Source organism: Mustela lutreola, chromosome 4 (genome assembly GCF_030435805.1).
Source record: "Mustela lutreola isolate mMusLut2 chromosome 4, mMusLut2.pri, whole genome shotgun sequence".
Lineage (NCBI taxonomy): Eukaryota > Metazoa > Chordata > Mammalia > Carnivora > Mustelidae > Mustela > Mustela lutreola.
Window position 1 is genome coordinate 164,263,290 of NC_081293.1, and position 14,169 is coordinate 164,277,458.

The 14,169-nt window shown below is 36.7% G+C and overlaps 1 protein-coding gene across 3 annotated transcripts in view; it reads right to left on the reverse strand.

Moving 5' to 3' along the window:
* IMMP2L (inner mitochondrial membrane peptidase subunit 2) overlaps positions 1-14,169 on the reverse strand; it is an 867,031-nt gene that overhangs the window by 275,541 nt on the left and 577,321 nt on the right. For all 3 annotated transcript variants that reach the window (XM_059171589.1, XM_059171592.1, XM_059171590.1), the window contains one exon: positions 2,586-2,651. In XM_059171589.1, the coding sequence (XP_059027572.1) occupies positions 2,586-2,651 (66 nt within the window). The remainder of the gene's footprint in view (positions 1-2,585; positions 2,652-14,169) is intronic.

Here is a 14,169-nt window from a genome sequence, read left to right on the forward strand (position 1 = left end):
GTTAAGCAGCTGCCTTCAGCTTAGGTCATAATCTCCAGGTCCTGGGATGGAGCCCCACATCAGGCTCCCTGCTCACTGGGGGAGCCTGCTTTCCCCTTCTCCCTCTGCCTGTTGCTCTGCCTACTTGTGGTCTCTCTCTATCTCTCTAATAAATAAATAAAATCTTTAAAAAAAATAAAAGCACATTTTGGACATTTATGGATGTATATCAAATAGTTTTCCAAATTTACAGCTCTTCACAGTTTCTTACTGAAATCAGAAGACTGGACAAGATCTTCAAAATAGAAAGCAATCGCCAAATTCTGCAAACTGACCACACAAATCCTACACATAACAAAAACTAAATTCTTTGATATAAATACACTCAAACCTGACTAAAATCACATTATTATACATACTCATCCTCCCCTAAATGCCCAATCTATTTATGGAATCAAAATAAAAGGACCTCTTATAATTCAAAATATTAAATAACCGGTACAAAATGAGCAAATACATTGAAAAGACACTTCATCCAAGAAAATATACACATGGCAAGTAAGCATGTGGAAACATTCTCAACATCAGTAGCCTTCAGGGAAATGTAAATCAAAACCACAATGAGTTTCTACTCTACACCTATGAGGATGGCTAATGAGAAATAATCACAATACCAAGTGTTGGCAAGGATACAAAGGAAATCAAACCCTTGTGCATTGCTGATAGAACATAAAATATTATAGCCACTTTTGAAAACAGTTTGGTAGTTAACCAAAGTTAAACATCTACTTCACCATAATCGCTAGCTTCTCTAGGAATCTAGGCATTTTAACAGTGATACATGCAAATACATTTCAGTAGAAATAAAAATGCATTTCTACCCGAAGACACACGTCTGTAGCATTTATATAAATGTTCATATCTTTACTCGTAATATCCCTAAACTGGAAAAATTCTAATGTTCATTAGCTCATAAATGAACATACACAACGTGGTAGGTCCATAACCATAAAAAGGAAAAATTACAGATATACATACATAGGGGAAACACAGGTATAAAAGACTACATATTGTATAATACCATTTATTTAGATGCAGATCCCTGGATGCCTGGGACTTGCCAACTGGGACTGGTGGGAGCCTCATGTAAGTGCAAATGGGAGGAGGGAACTTCTAAAGGTAATGGAAGTGTTCGAACATCAGAGTGTGGTGAGGCTTGCACAACTGTATATACATATACTGAAACTCATTACACTGTATATTTAAAATCGGTGAGCTGTACAGTATATAAATCTTACCTCAAAAAAGCTTTTAAAACAAAAAAGACTGTACAAATATTCATAAATATGAACCATTCAAACCATCTTGCAATAGCTCCATTCATGTAACGCACACTACTCATGGACAGGTTATCATGACATGAACATTTTTGCCATCCATTCCTACATCAGCAATTTCTCACACTACAAACAGTGTGAGGACTCCTTTATACTTGTAAAAATAACCAAGGCTCTCAAAGAACTGTTCGTCAATATTTACCACATTAGAAAATACACTGTCAATATTTACCATATGGGAAACGAAAATGGTAAATTAAAAAAAAAATCTTTATAGATTCAATCTAAAAACAATAATAAACCTATATGTTAACACATACAAAGATGTGTTTAATGAAAAGTATAATTATTTTCTAAAACAAAAGAAAAAAGTGGTGAGATCAGTAGCATTTTTTTCTATTTTTGCCAATCCGTTTAGTGTTTGGATGAATAGGAGACAGCCATATTCCAATATCCACTCCTGCATTCAATTTGATGACATTGCACACATCACATAACCTTGGAAAACTCCACTGTACTCTCAAGAGAAAATGAGAGTGAAAGGCAAACAGCATCTTAGTATTATTAGGAAAACAGTTCTGATCTCACTGACCCTCTCAAAGGGTCTTGGGAATGCCCAGCGATCCTCTGGCCATCCTGTGAGAAGTGCTGGCTTTGATTCTGTGTTAAAACCAACTGAGATTCATTTTAATGAGATTGTTTAATCCATAGGGTCATTAATATAGATATTTTTGAATTAAGTTTTTTGGCAAACAGGCTTAGAAAATTTTCTGGATATTGGGGTGCCTGGGTGGTACAGTTGGTTAAGCATCCGATTCTTGATTTCAGCTCAAATTGTGATCTCAGGGTTGTGAGTACACATATAGAAAATCTCCCACTTCAAGTTTCTGTATTTGCTTCTGAAATAATAGATGTTCATAAGTTTGTCTAAAATAAACCTTAATAACATAAGCTAAAACAATCATGCTAATTTTAATATTTGAAAACACAATTATTTAGTGGTCAGTTTAGAAAACCTGCTCAATTTCAGTTAATATTTATTTCTCCTAGGCCTTGCAGATAAAAGATAATAATATAATCAAGAGGCTATATTTGCCTTACGTCCTGAAATGGTTGATGAGGCTCACTGAAGACATACCAGTTCATTTGGGATGTCTCCAAAGCTTTGGTCCTCTGAATTGAGTGAACTTCCCAAGTGATACGATTTAAAACTCAATGAAATTCTAGAATTTATAACTTGAACTTAAAAACAACAGTTTCAGTACTTACTTTACAATATCTCCTTCAAGAGCAATCACTCTTTTAATGATCTTCTGTTCTGGGTTTTTAGGGGACCTAGAATAAAATAAGGTTATTTTAGGTCAGTTAAGTATCTATTGTTTAAAGACAATGAAAAGCAATTTTGTAACAAAAGGGATATATTAAAATCCTTCCCACCCATGACAGTGACATCAATCCTACCTAGGTCTCAAGTAATAGAAAGTTACTATTGACGTCATTCTCATTTTAAACCTTTGGAGGAGAAGAAGCCACGCTGAAAGTTTATTCAAATAAAAAACACAGAGGGAGGGTGCCTGGGTGGCTCAGTTATTAGGTGACTGCCTTCGGCTCAGGTCATAATCCTGGAGTCCCAAGATCAAGTCCCGTATTGGGCTTCCTCCTCAACAGAGAGTCTGCTTAACCCTCTGACCCTCTCCCCTCTCATGTTCTCTCTCTCTCAAGTAAATAAATAAAATCTTAATAATAACAATTATTAATAAGAATAATATTATTAATTATTATTAACATATAATGAATAATATTGATATTATTATTATTCTTAATAAGAATTTTAACACTAGAGCTAAGCACCTGTAAGAAAGAAGATTCATACATAAGAAAATGTTTAAACATTTCTTTAAAATCACATACTTAAGTTTCTTTAATTCATTTAAAGTAAACAGTGGAATTTGATTTAAATCCTCAAGAAAACAATAAAGATGAAATATGTTTAAAAAAATCAGAAGATCCTTTTTTTTTAAATTGTGTTATGTTAGTCACCATACAATACATCATTAGTTCTTTTTTTTTAAGATTTTATTTATTTATTTGAAGAGAGATCACAAGTAGGCAGAGAAGTAGACAGAGGGAAAGGACGAAGCAGACACCCTGCTGAGCAGAAAGCCCGATGCAGGGCTTGGTCCCAGGACCCTGAGACCATGACTGAAGCCAAAGGTAGAGGCCCAACCCAACAAGCCACCCAGGCGCCCCCATCATTAGTGTTTGAGGTAGTGTTCCAAGATTCATTGTTTACGTATAACAACCAGCATTCCACGCAGTACGTCCCCTCCTTAATACCACCACGAGGCTCACCCAACATTCCACCCTCCTCCCCTCTAAAACCTTCAATTTATTTCTCCCAGTCCACAGTCCCTCATGGTTCATCCCCCCCCCCTCTGGTTTCTCCCCTTACTTTTCCTTTCCTTCTCCTAATGTCCTCCAAGTTATTCCTTATGTTCCATAAGTAAGTGAAACCATATGATAATTGACTTTCTCTGCTTGACTTATTTCACTCAGCATAATCTCCTCCAGTCCCATCCATGTAGATGCAAAAGTTGGGTATTCATCCTTTCTGATGGCTGAGTAATATTCCACTGTATATATAGACCACATCTTCTTTATCCATTCATCTGTTAAAGGGCATCTCAGCTCTTTCCATAATTTGGCTATTGTGGACATTGCTTCTATGAACATTGGGTACATATGGCCCTTCTTTCTACTGCATCTGTATCTTAGTGGTAAATACCCAGTAATGCAATTGCGTGGTCATAGGGTAGCTCTATTTTTAATTTTTTGAGGAATCTCCACACTGTTTTCTAGTATCTGTACCAACTTGTATTCCTACCAACAGTGTAAGAGGGTTTCCCTTTCTCCACATCCTCTCCAACATCTGTTGTTTCTTGCCTTGTTAATTTTTGCCATTCTAACTGGTGTAAGGTGGTAACTCAATGTGGTTTTGATTTGGAATTCCCTGATGGCTAATGATCATGAACATTTTTTCACATGTCTGTTAGCCATTTGTATGTATCAGAATATCCTTTTAAACTGCATTTAGGTTTAGCCATTTGAAAATTATGTAATTTGGAGTGCTAAAAGAAGGGTACTGACATCCAACTCTATCCCTGGAATTTCACTCTGGGGAAGTCCATGTCCATCCTGAGCAGCCCTACTGAGAGACTTGTTTGATGAGGAAATATGGTCTGCCAATCATATGAGTGAGCTTAACAGCAGAACCTTCAGACTTAGTCAAGTATTCAGAGCCTAGCTCTAACAAACAGTGTCACTATAGTCTCATGAGAGACCACAAGCCAGACCACCCACCCATGTTGCTTCTGGCTTCCTGATACTCAGAAAATGTGTGAGATAATAAACATTTGTTGTTTTGAGCTTTGAAATGTTGGAGAAATTTGTTACACAGCAATGACTAAATCTTAATAAGGCCAATTTCCTGCCAATAACATTTTAAGTTTTTGAACAGATACATTTCAAGGAACATCTCATACATCATCACATAAATGATCATTTAATATGAATTTGGAAATCAAGGACAGATAAAAATATTCTCAATTCAAGTCACATTTTGAATGGAGTTGCTTTTAAAAAGGAAAGTAAATGCACAAAAACTGAAATGATTAAATATATTCAAAACATAACACTTCATCAAAGTAAATATGCAGTTTCAATAAGATTTATATTTCATATTATATCTTGCAGAGAAAATGAAATCATCTAAACCATTTGCATCTCCTTGTGAAAATTAGTCTCACAATTTTTCACTAAATTATAAATATTCTTTATTTTTAAAGGAAATTAGATCAGAGTTTTTGACTGAACTATTCCTTTCACTGCCTGATTAACCATTATATTTCCATAATTTTACTGCCATTACATACAGCCTGAGCTAAAGGATCTCCACACAGTGACGCTGATGAAATTGTGCAGGACTACTTATAGACATTTAGAAAATTCCCCTTCCATGTCTATCTGTTTTAGATAACCAAAAATGTATAAGACAGCATTAAGCCTCAGTGATCACCAAAGAGCTGGATTTTAGAACAATGGAATATCATTTTCCTATTATACTGACAAACACATAATAATGATAATAATAGCAATACTAGAATACAGTTTGCTGTTGAAGGTCTAGGGACATGGGTACTCTCTATATAAAGCAAACGGTCATTAACAGGCTTTTCTGTAAAACAGTGTCAAGATTTTATATTCTTTTTTTTTTTTAAGATTTTTTACTTATTTATTTGACAGAGAGAGATCACAAGTAGGAAGAGAGGCAGGCGGAGGGAGAGGGAGAAACAGGCTCCCTGCTGAGCAGAGCGCCCAATGCGGGACTCCATCCCAGGACCCTGAGACCATTATCTGAACCGAAGGCAGAGGCTTAACCCACTGAGCCACCTAGGCACCCAAGATTTTATATTCTTTAATGTGACAATTATATTTTTAGGAATTTGTCCTAAAGGAATGATTATGTGTATATACAAAATTTTAGTTATATGGATATTACCTATTTTAAAAAATCGGTAAGAGTAGATTTGTTAAAAAGTCTATCCACATAGTAAAATATTTTCCAGTCTTTAAAAGTTATAAAAGGATTTTTAAGATTGTGAAATTATCAACATAATTTATAGATTAAAATGGAAATAGAAGGGGTGTCTGGGTGGCTCAGTGGGTTAAAGCCTCTGCGTTCGGCTCAGGTCATGATCTCAGGGTCCTGTGATGGAGCCCCGAGTCAGTCTCTCTGCTCAGCGGGGAGCCTGCTTCTCCCTGCCACCCCCACCCTCCCGCCTGCCTCTCTGCCTACTTGTGATCTCTGCCTGTCAAATAAATAAATAAAATATTTTTTTTAAAGATTTAAAAAATGGAAATAGAGAATATTATGTGTACTGTGACCTTATATCTATAATTGGGAGAAAGAAAATGCACATGTGATTGTACTAGCAAAAAATCAGGACATAAAACCAAAGCTGGGGGGTATGAAGTTCTGTATATGGTTTTTTAAAAAATGCCTCGATTTTTTGGTTCAGATTTGTGGGAAGTATATGAACAGATGACAACTGTTTGGGTCATTACAGGAGAAGAAGTGCTCCAACAAAGGAAAGTTCCCCCACCTAATACGGACACAGTACTAACATTAATGAAATAATATGAAAAGCAATTCTTATCACTGTAAAACAATATTTAATGCCAACAACTTGTAAGCTTTAGAGTGACTTGAAAAGTACTTTATATTTTAAAATAATGTATATTTTAAGATCATGAGGCAAAACAGAATATGCAAAGTGAGCTATCTATATAATTAAAGTCTTATGAATTACCACTTGAAATATATCTATAAATTTTAATGTAATATTAAACTCATGAATCTAATCAAATGATTCAAAATGGTTAAAAAAAAGCTATTACTAACATTAATCCCATTACTGCTCAAAATCTATATCTATATTTTAATCATTAGGCTGTTGAATGTAAGTAGAAGTGGTATGAAAGTTATTATAGATTTACACTATGAAAGTCATTAAACTTCCCTTTGTCTAAATTTTCTTAGCCATTTGCCTATCTCTTGGGAAGTGTCAGAAATAACAAGTGAAGGATTATATGCCTTCCTTTAGGGATACAATATATGCTGTCCAATAAATACTAAAATTTGCATTTAAATTTGTAATTTCAGTGTTTTCATAATAAGCATTGCTTTAACAATATTTGTTTCTGGAGCCTGTTAAGCATTCTGTTTTATGCCACTGATTTAATTAGGCAAGATTTCTCCAGAGGCTTGGACAGGATGCCTAGAATTGTCTGCATAGGTGCATCAGTTTGGTGCGGCAGAATGTGTCTAATTGGAATGGCTGTACAAAGGGGAATAAGGTCTACCAAAGTCCAAAAACATCTATGATACTTAATGTTCTTGAATTCCATTTCATATCTTGATAAAAATGCAGCTTTCACCCTGTTACAGGGCAAACAGAGCCATGTCTTTGGTCTCATCACCTCTGTAATGATTTCATGTTCTTGTATGTTCTTGCTGTACCTTGTAAATTGCAGTAGGAAGGTACTGGAGCAGTAGGAAGGTACTTTAGAATACCCAGGAGAGACCTTCTTGTGTTTCATGGGAATGGAAAGACTAGCAACTATGCCACGCTCTCGATTCCTGCCTCCATGCCCCTCCTGACGTCGCATGTATATCTTAACCCTGTTTCTAGGCTTTCATGCTTCCCCTATTTGTAGTAAAATCCTAAAACCTCCTTCTGGACTGTACAGAATTTTATGTTTGCACGGCTCAGGATTGGCCCAGACTGTAACAGAATTAATCTCATTACTAGAAGTCATTTTAGCTAGAATCTAATGTAAGAATTAATCCGTCAAAAATACCACAGTGTATTGGCCACGAATTACATATATCACTGTGCAGTCTAAATTTTAACTCATTAATAAGAGAATTCATATCTGGGAATGTCTTATATTAGGTCGTCTTTTGTTGTTCTAAAGAATGGTCATGGGGCGCCTGGGTGGCTCAGTGGGTTAAACTGCTTGCTGCCTTCGGCTCAGGTCATGATCTCAGGGTCCTGGGATCGAGTCCCGCATCGGGCTCTCTGCTCAGCAGGGAGCCTGCTTCCTCCTCTCTCTCTCTGCCTGCCTCTCTGCCTACTTGTAATCTCTCTGTCAAATAAATAAATAAAATCTTTAAAAAAAAAAAAAGAATGGTCATGTATCAAAACACAAAACTTAACATCATCACAGTAAAAAATAAACATTGCTGTCTGAATCATCAAAAGAAGATGGAGAATTAAAAGTCCACTCAACAGCTATAAAAACTCATAAAAAGAAAGTCATATCAAATTAGAACTTCCCTCCTCCTTTTATTTTGAGATATAATTAACATACAACATTTTACTAGTTTTGAGGATATGACATCATGATTTGGTATTTGTATGTATTACAAAATAATCACCACATGAAGTTTCATTAACATTCATCACCACACATAGCTATAATTTTTTTTTTTTTTTTTTTTTTTTTTTAGATTGTGGAAAATATTGCCTGGGTTTGGCATCATTTTTATACACGGTTAGAGCTAGAAAGGCCCATGAGTGCTTGTGATTTCACCCATTCTCCTTGGCCTAGGTGCTTCTACTGGGTCACCTTGTGCCTTGCAAAGGCATGAAGTGGGGTACAATTTCCATGGAGTACAACCTCATTACTAACCTCATTACTATCCTGCTACAAGTGAGCCACTGAGTGTAGGCACCCTACTTAACCAATCTGGGTCTCTCATTTTCAGGGAGAAAAGACTAGAGCAGAGGCCCAAACCAGAAGTCAGAAAATCAAGGCTAGCTTGTAGAAATGTTTTGTTTGGTTCATGCATTTTTTTAAAATCTTGAACTAGCCAAACAAGCAGGAGACTTGACATAAAAATTCCTATATCTTGTTCCTCTTGAAAAAAAGATCTGGCAATCTTAGGCACACATTCTTGCATGAAAGAAAGTCCACTGGAGCTGAGAAGCAGATATGGAGGATGTGCTAGAGTACCAACAGCTTGTTTAACAAATCTCTAGTGCCTGAGGGCCTGTGAGGTTAGGAATCTGTAGAAATCTTGACAATTTCTTTCACCTCTATTATCGTAATAACTACTGAGTCAACAGGTATGAAATCTCCAGGGGAAGTCTAGCTCACAGTAAGTGAGTAAATTCTAGAGCTATCTTTTCCTAAAATAAATTCATAAAGGAGATCAATTAACTGGGACCTAGCAAACAGTTACAATCCTTTCAGACTCAGAGAATATTTATTTCAAAAACCCTCTAATAAAGGGATTTTCACAGTCTATTGCATTAGAAGGCAAGAAAGGCATCTGAAAGGTTTGGTCAAGTTTCATTATACAATTAACTAAAGGAACATTAAAGCTAAATATAATACTATTCATGCTGTAAAGCAGAGATTAGTCTTAAATGGATATTATCTGTAAAATCAAGATAAAAATGAGTAATTTTCAATGTCGGATTCTGTATACTTGCTTCATTATCAGTAATGGGAATTTTGTACATACAGCTGCATTTGCAATGATTCATTTTTTTTTTTAATTCAGGGCAGTTTTATTAATTAGTACTCTCCAAACTTTTTACTTAGGTCATTATTTCAGTTGCATTCTTGTTGTCCCTGGCAGATTTTGCTTTGTATCATGTGAATCTTTTAAATTTAAACAAAAGAAACTACGTAGACTTGTGTTGCTCTTTGGGTTCATTCTTGATATACAGTCACAAATGTGGAGCTTATAACTTCAGATATACTTTCAGAATTTCATTATTCTGTATTTCAGTGTAATATTTATATACTCAATATTCAATATAATGTTCAATGCTTTTATGTATTATTTTGCATTCCCATCCCAAACAGTCCTTTCTGCCCTGCTACCTCAGAAAGTGCCCCAGTCCAAACATCCTCGTTATTATTAAGGTGAATTACAGATGAGGTTGGAAAAACCAGGTTAATGTTACAAATGTGTTTTCTGTAACACCTTCATTTCTTAGATAGGGACCAGGTCTTGGAAGGACGGGAGATCATGGGAAAAGTGCCATCAGTCAGAGGCACCGGGTGGTTATGTGCATAGAAAATTCTGAGCAGTAAAATGAGTTTCTGAGCACTGGGGTACTCTTTAGCAGGCTCCTATGTAGGGTAGGGACAGGATACAGAAGGGATAGTTTACATACTTTGGCTATTTTCTCACAGCACCTCCTCCCTAAATCAGGCCACTGAGCAGCAGCAAGAGAGTTTCTCAGAGAACCTGAGAGTGGCGTTCGAAGTGATCTAAGAATGTGGCAGTAGGAGCAACAAGCTGCTTCGGATTTATCTTCTATAATTCCTTACACAAAGGCATTTTAGCAGTACTGATAACAACAAGAGCATCGACTTCAGAGAACTGAGATTTTTTTTCTGAAACAAACTTTTCTTGGTTAAACTGAAGAGTTATTTCGCTGTCACTAACTAGGATTCTAAGAAATTTAATAAGCAAATGGTGACAACTGGCCTTCTTAGTAATTCTGCCTTGATTATGTGAACTCAGTCAAATGTGTAGTATGACTTTTGACTTCTGTACTTGAAAAGAGCTGAAATCGTTTTGTAATTTTGTATTTTGATTCTGAAATAAATGTTCTCACTTAACTGTAAACATTTTTCAGGCATTTAGTATAGTCATAGCAATGAATTAATTTCCACCAGTTTATTAACTGAAGTATGTCAAAACAGAACATTGCAATTTTCAGGTACTGAACATAATGACAACTACACCTCATGGTCTAGGGTGGTTGTATGTAAATGAATATATTTATATAGCACATATATAAAATATACAGCATGTATGTAATACATATATATGTATGTGTATGTGTGTGTATTCTACCATACAATATGGAATCTTGCTATTTAAAGAAACTCCTCTGATCTATAATGAAACTCCTGGACTGAAAAATAGAATCACTGATCTTATTTTATAAACCTGGGTTTTTGTACATTGAATATGCTTAGAGTTGGCATATCTGTGACACTGGAGGAGATGAATACGTAACATAAATATGAATACTGACTACACTTTTAATCAGACTCCTGAAGTGCTGACCTTTGCATAGAAGTACCACCTCTCCATTCCCAAAGTACAACATGCACTCGGGAGTGTCTGAGTTGCTTCCACTGGTTTTGCCCCTCTATCCACACCATCTCAATGAATATGTCTTTGTAACAGAGCACCAGTTAAGGCCACAGAATAAAAATTAACTGGTCTTCAAAGGAATCAAATCATCAAATAAGCCTCATAACCCTAATACTGCAATGAAGTTCATTGGCTTTCTACTTACAGCTTCCACCAAATTAGCAAATAGTGCTTCATTCTTTTGGTAGGCTTGAAGGATATGCAAACCATGAAAAAGCCTGAAAGTACAAGGAACTGACATTTTCTACATCAAGCCATATCTGTATCCATCAATGAATCATGGATATGGCAGACCAACTGAGATATAAAACAAATACTAATACACAAGAGCGGAAGTGAGAATACTTAACATTGATGCAAGATATCCGTAGCATGTGCAGTCACCCAGAGAATGCTATTGCAAGAATGGCTCAGGGACCAGCCTGTGTCTAACATCCTACTTGCTATAGGCCTCTATGTGGTTCTCACTGGGGTGTGAGAGAACAAGCTTCAGGCAGGAAGTGTCTTGGTAAAAGTGAGGAGAGGTAGGATGAAGGCAGTCTTGATCATTTACATGGAGCCACCATTTAACTTGTACCCATAGCTAACTTCTCACTGGACAGATACTCAAAAAAAGAAAACAGGGTTATTTTCCTTACAAATATAAAATGAATGTTTTATCTTTGATGAAGTCAGCTTCTGAAATCCACTTGTTTTCAAAGCTGTTTGTGATGGACAGAATCTGTGGAATTCACATAAGCACATTACAGCTGTGCACCCCAAGCAACATGGCTAGAGCATCTTCAGTATAACCTTTTGGATTTATACAAAGATGTGAGGTATACACCGACATGCCCACCTGCCACCTTGTTGTCTCATGATGATGGTTACCATATGACATTGTCCAAAGTCAGGCAATAGACAATGGAGAGTCAGATGGGGATGGGGGCATTTTAGTGGCTGCCAGCACGGGTGTCGGGGTGGGAAGATCTTTACAACCAGACTGGCCAATATACCATTCAATGGGTAAGATGTCCGCTTGAGGTTCAGGTGTCCCTCCCCTGCTACTATCACATTAGGGACTCCCCAGAGGTAAGACTCTACTCTGACAAGATGAAGAACCATAAACAGACTTAATTTGATTTTAATTACTTTCGAAAGCTCTTTAGCTCCCCACCCTGAGTTAAAAGGAATACAGTTTTGCTTGCCAGAAGAAAGCTAAATTCCAGTAATGGCAAAATAAAGTTATATAGTTTTACGTACCTTATTGTTAGGACATAAGAATGTGCACTTATTCCATTTTATTTATTCCAGCACATATCAGTGCACTAATACACTCTCTAGCGACTGTGGTGACAAGCACTATTAATATTTCAAGTGACTGCTGGATTCAAATATTTCTAGTAAAACTGAGTTGGGTATGTGTGCGGGGAGAAGTGAAGTGCCACATGATCACTGAAAGTCTCATAACTCCTCCAAAATGCTCAGTCTCCTGGAGAATGTTGACAGTGTGGAGGTCAGAAGGATGAGTAGAATATGAAGCATCCTGGCTTGTTTCTGTTCTAGTCCTGTCGAACTTATTAATTTTTAAAATGCTGCATAGTACTATTGCTTGGTGGAAGAGTTTGCAGTTAGGCTCCAATAACTACATGCAATTTGCTCCCTTGAAAATGTCAACTTTATGCCCCCAATAGGAAACTGAATAGCATTAACAAATTGTCTCCAGGAAAAAAAAAAGAAAGAAAGAAAGAAAAAAGAAAATCCACGAGGTCTGGGGTTTTACAAAATCAACAGCAACTGGTCACCTCTGAAAACAGCAACATCATTTACTCGCTCAGCTCAACAGCTACTTACATAGCTCCAGTGACTAAGCTATCATAAACTTTATCTCTGTAATTTTTTTCTGCTATTTATACTGTGATAACCTGTTCCTATGATAGTTTATCAATGCTTTAAACCAAAAAAATACGAATGTGAAATTTAACGTCTAACTCCTTTGCTCAATGGTGTATGCATTTGTTTCCAGCTCTCCTAGCATGTCTGCTCTTCTTCCCCTCAGCTGGGCGGAGTCCACAGAGCTATGGAGGATGGGAAGAATGTAATGTCTGAGAAGCTAGAAGGGCTTCAATTTAGAAAGAATTTTGAGTGGCTGGGAATAAACATCTTTCGGTGAGAAGAGGAAAGTTGAGAAGGGCAAAAACTTTGAGGAGGGGTTAAAAGAATTGTGAGCGTTTGTAGAGGAACTAGGGGGACAATGAAAGGAAGATGGAGAGAATATTTCCAAGGACTAACAGAAGTTACCTGATTAGGGTAAACCAACCACAGAGGAACAGAGCCATGACTAGAGAAACACAGCCAGGGGAAGGAGAGTGGCGTGCCAATGGATTCACCAAAGGGAGCACAGAAGCACTGCCAGCTCCACTTGGAGACCAAAGCCCCCTTGAGTTGCTAAATTTGCCTTCTAGCAATTTAACAGAGCCTTGGAATCAGAGACAGTTGTTTGCATTGTTATTACAATCCCATGATTGTCCTTTCCCTTCTTAGGTTATCCTGGAAAAGTTTTATTTTTTGTAAGAAAACTCAGAGATCAAAATACTGCCAGTTGCAAGTGTTCTCCATCTAGAGCATCAAGGGAATCCCTTTCCAAAAACGACAACCATATCTCCACCTGTAATGCATCCTTTCCCGAGGCTAAGGACTGTCCTGCTGTTTTTAGTTGACTGTAGTCCATGAACAAGAACTACCAACTGTGCTCAAGGATACGCCTTCTTTGGTAAAACTAGAGTTATGCTGAGGCGACAATTTGCCAGGTTAGTTAACGCCTTCCTACCATTCTTTAGTATACACAGCACATTGTTGTCACTTTTTTTTTTTTTTTTTTAGTCCATAAAATTTTATTTCAAATAATGGGCACCCACTTAAAATGGAACATATGATGTCTACCCACATGTGTTGTTCCTTACAGGAAGTCACTCTGATTCTGGAATGAAAGACAGTGATTAATGTGAGAAGGCTCGCCTGCTTTTCTGAATATCAGTCGCCTAATTCTGTACACACACAAAATGGACTCTAATCTCTCCAGCTGTCATGTTGATGCTCTTTAAGAGCTGTACATTTCACAGGCTC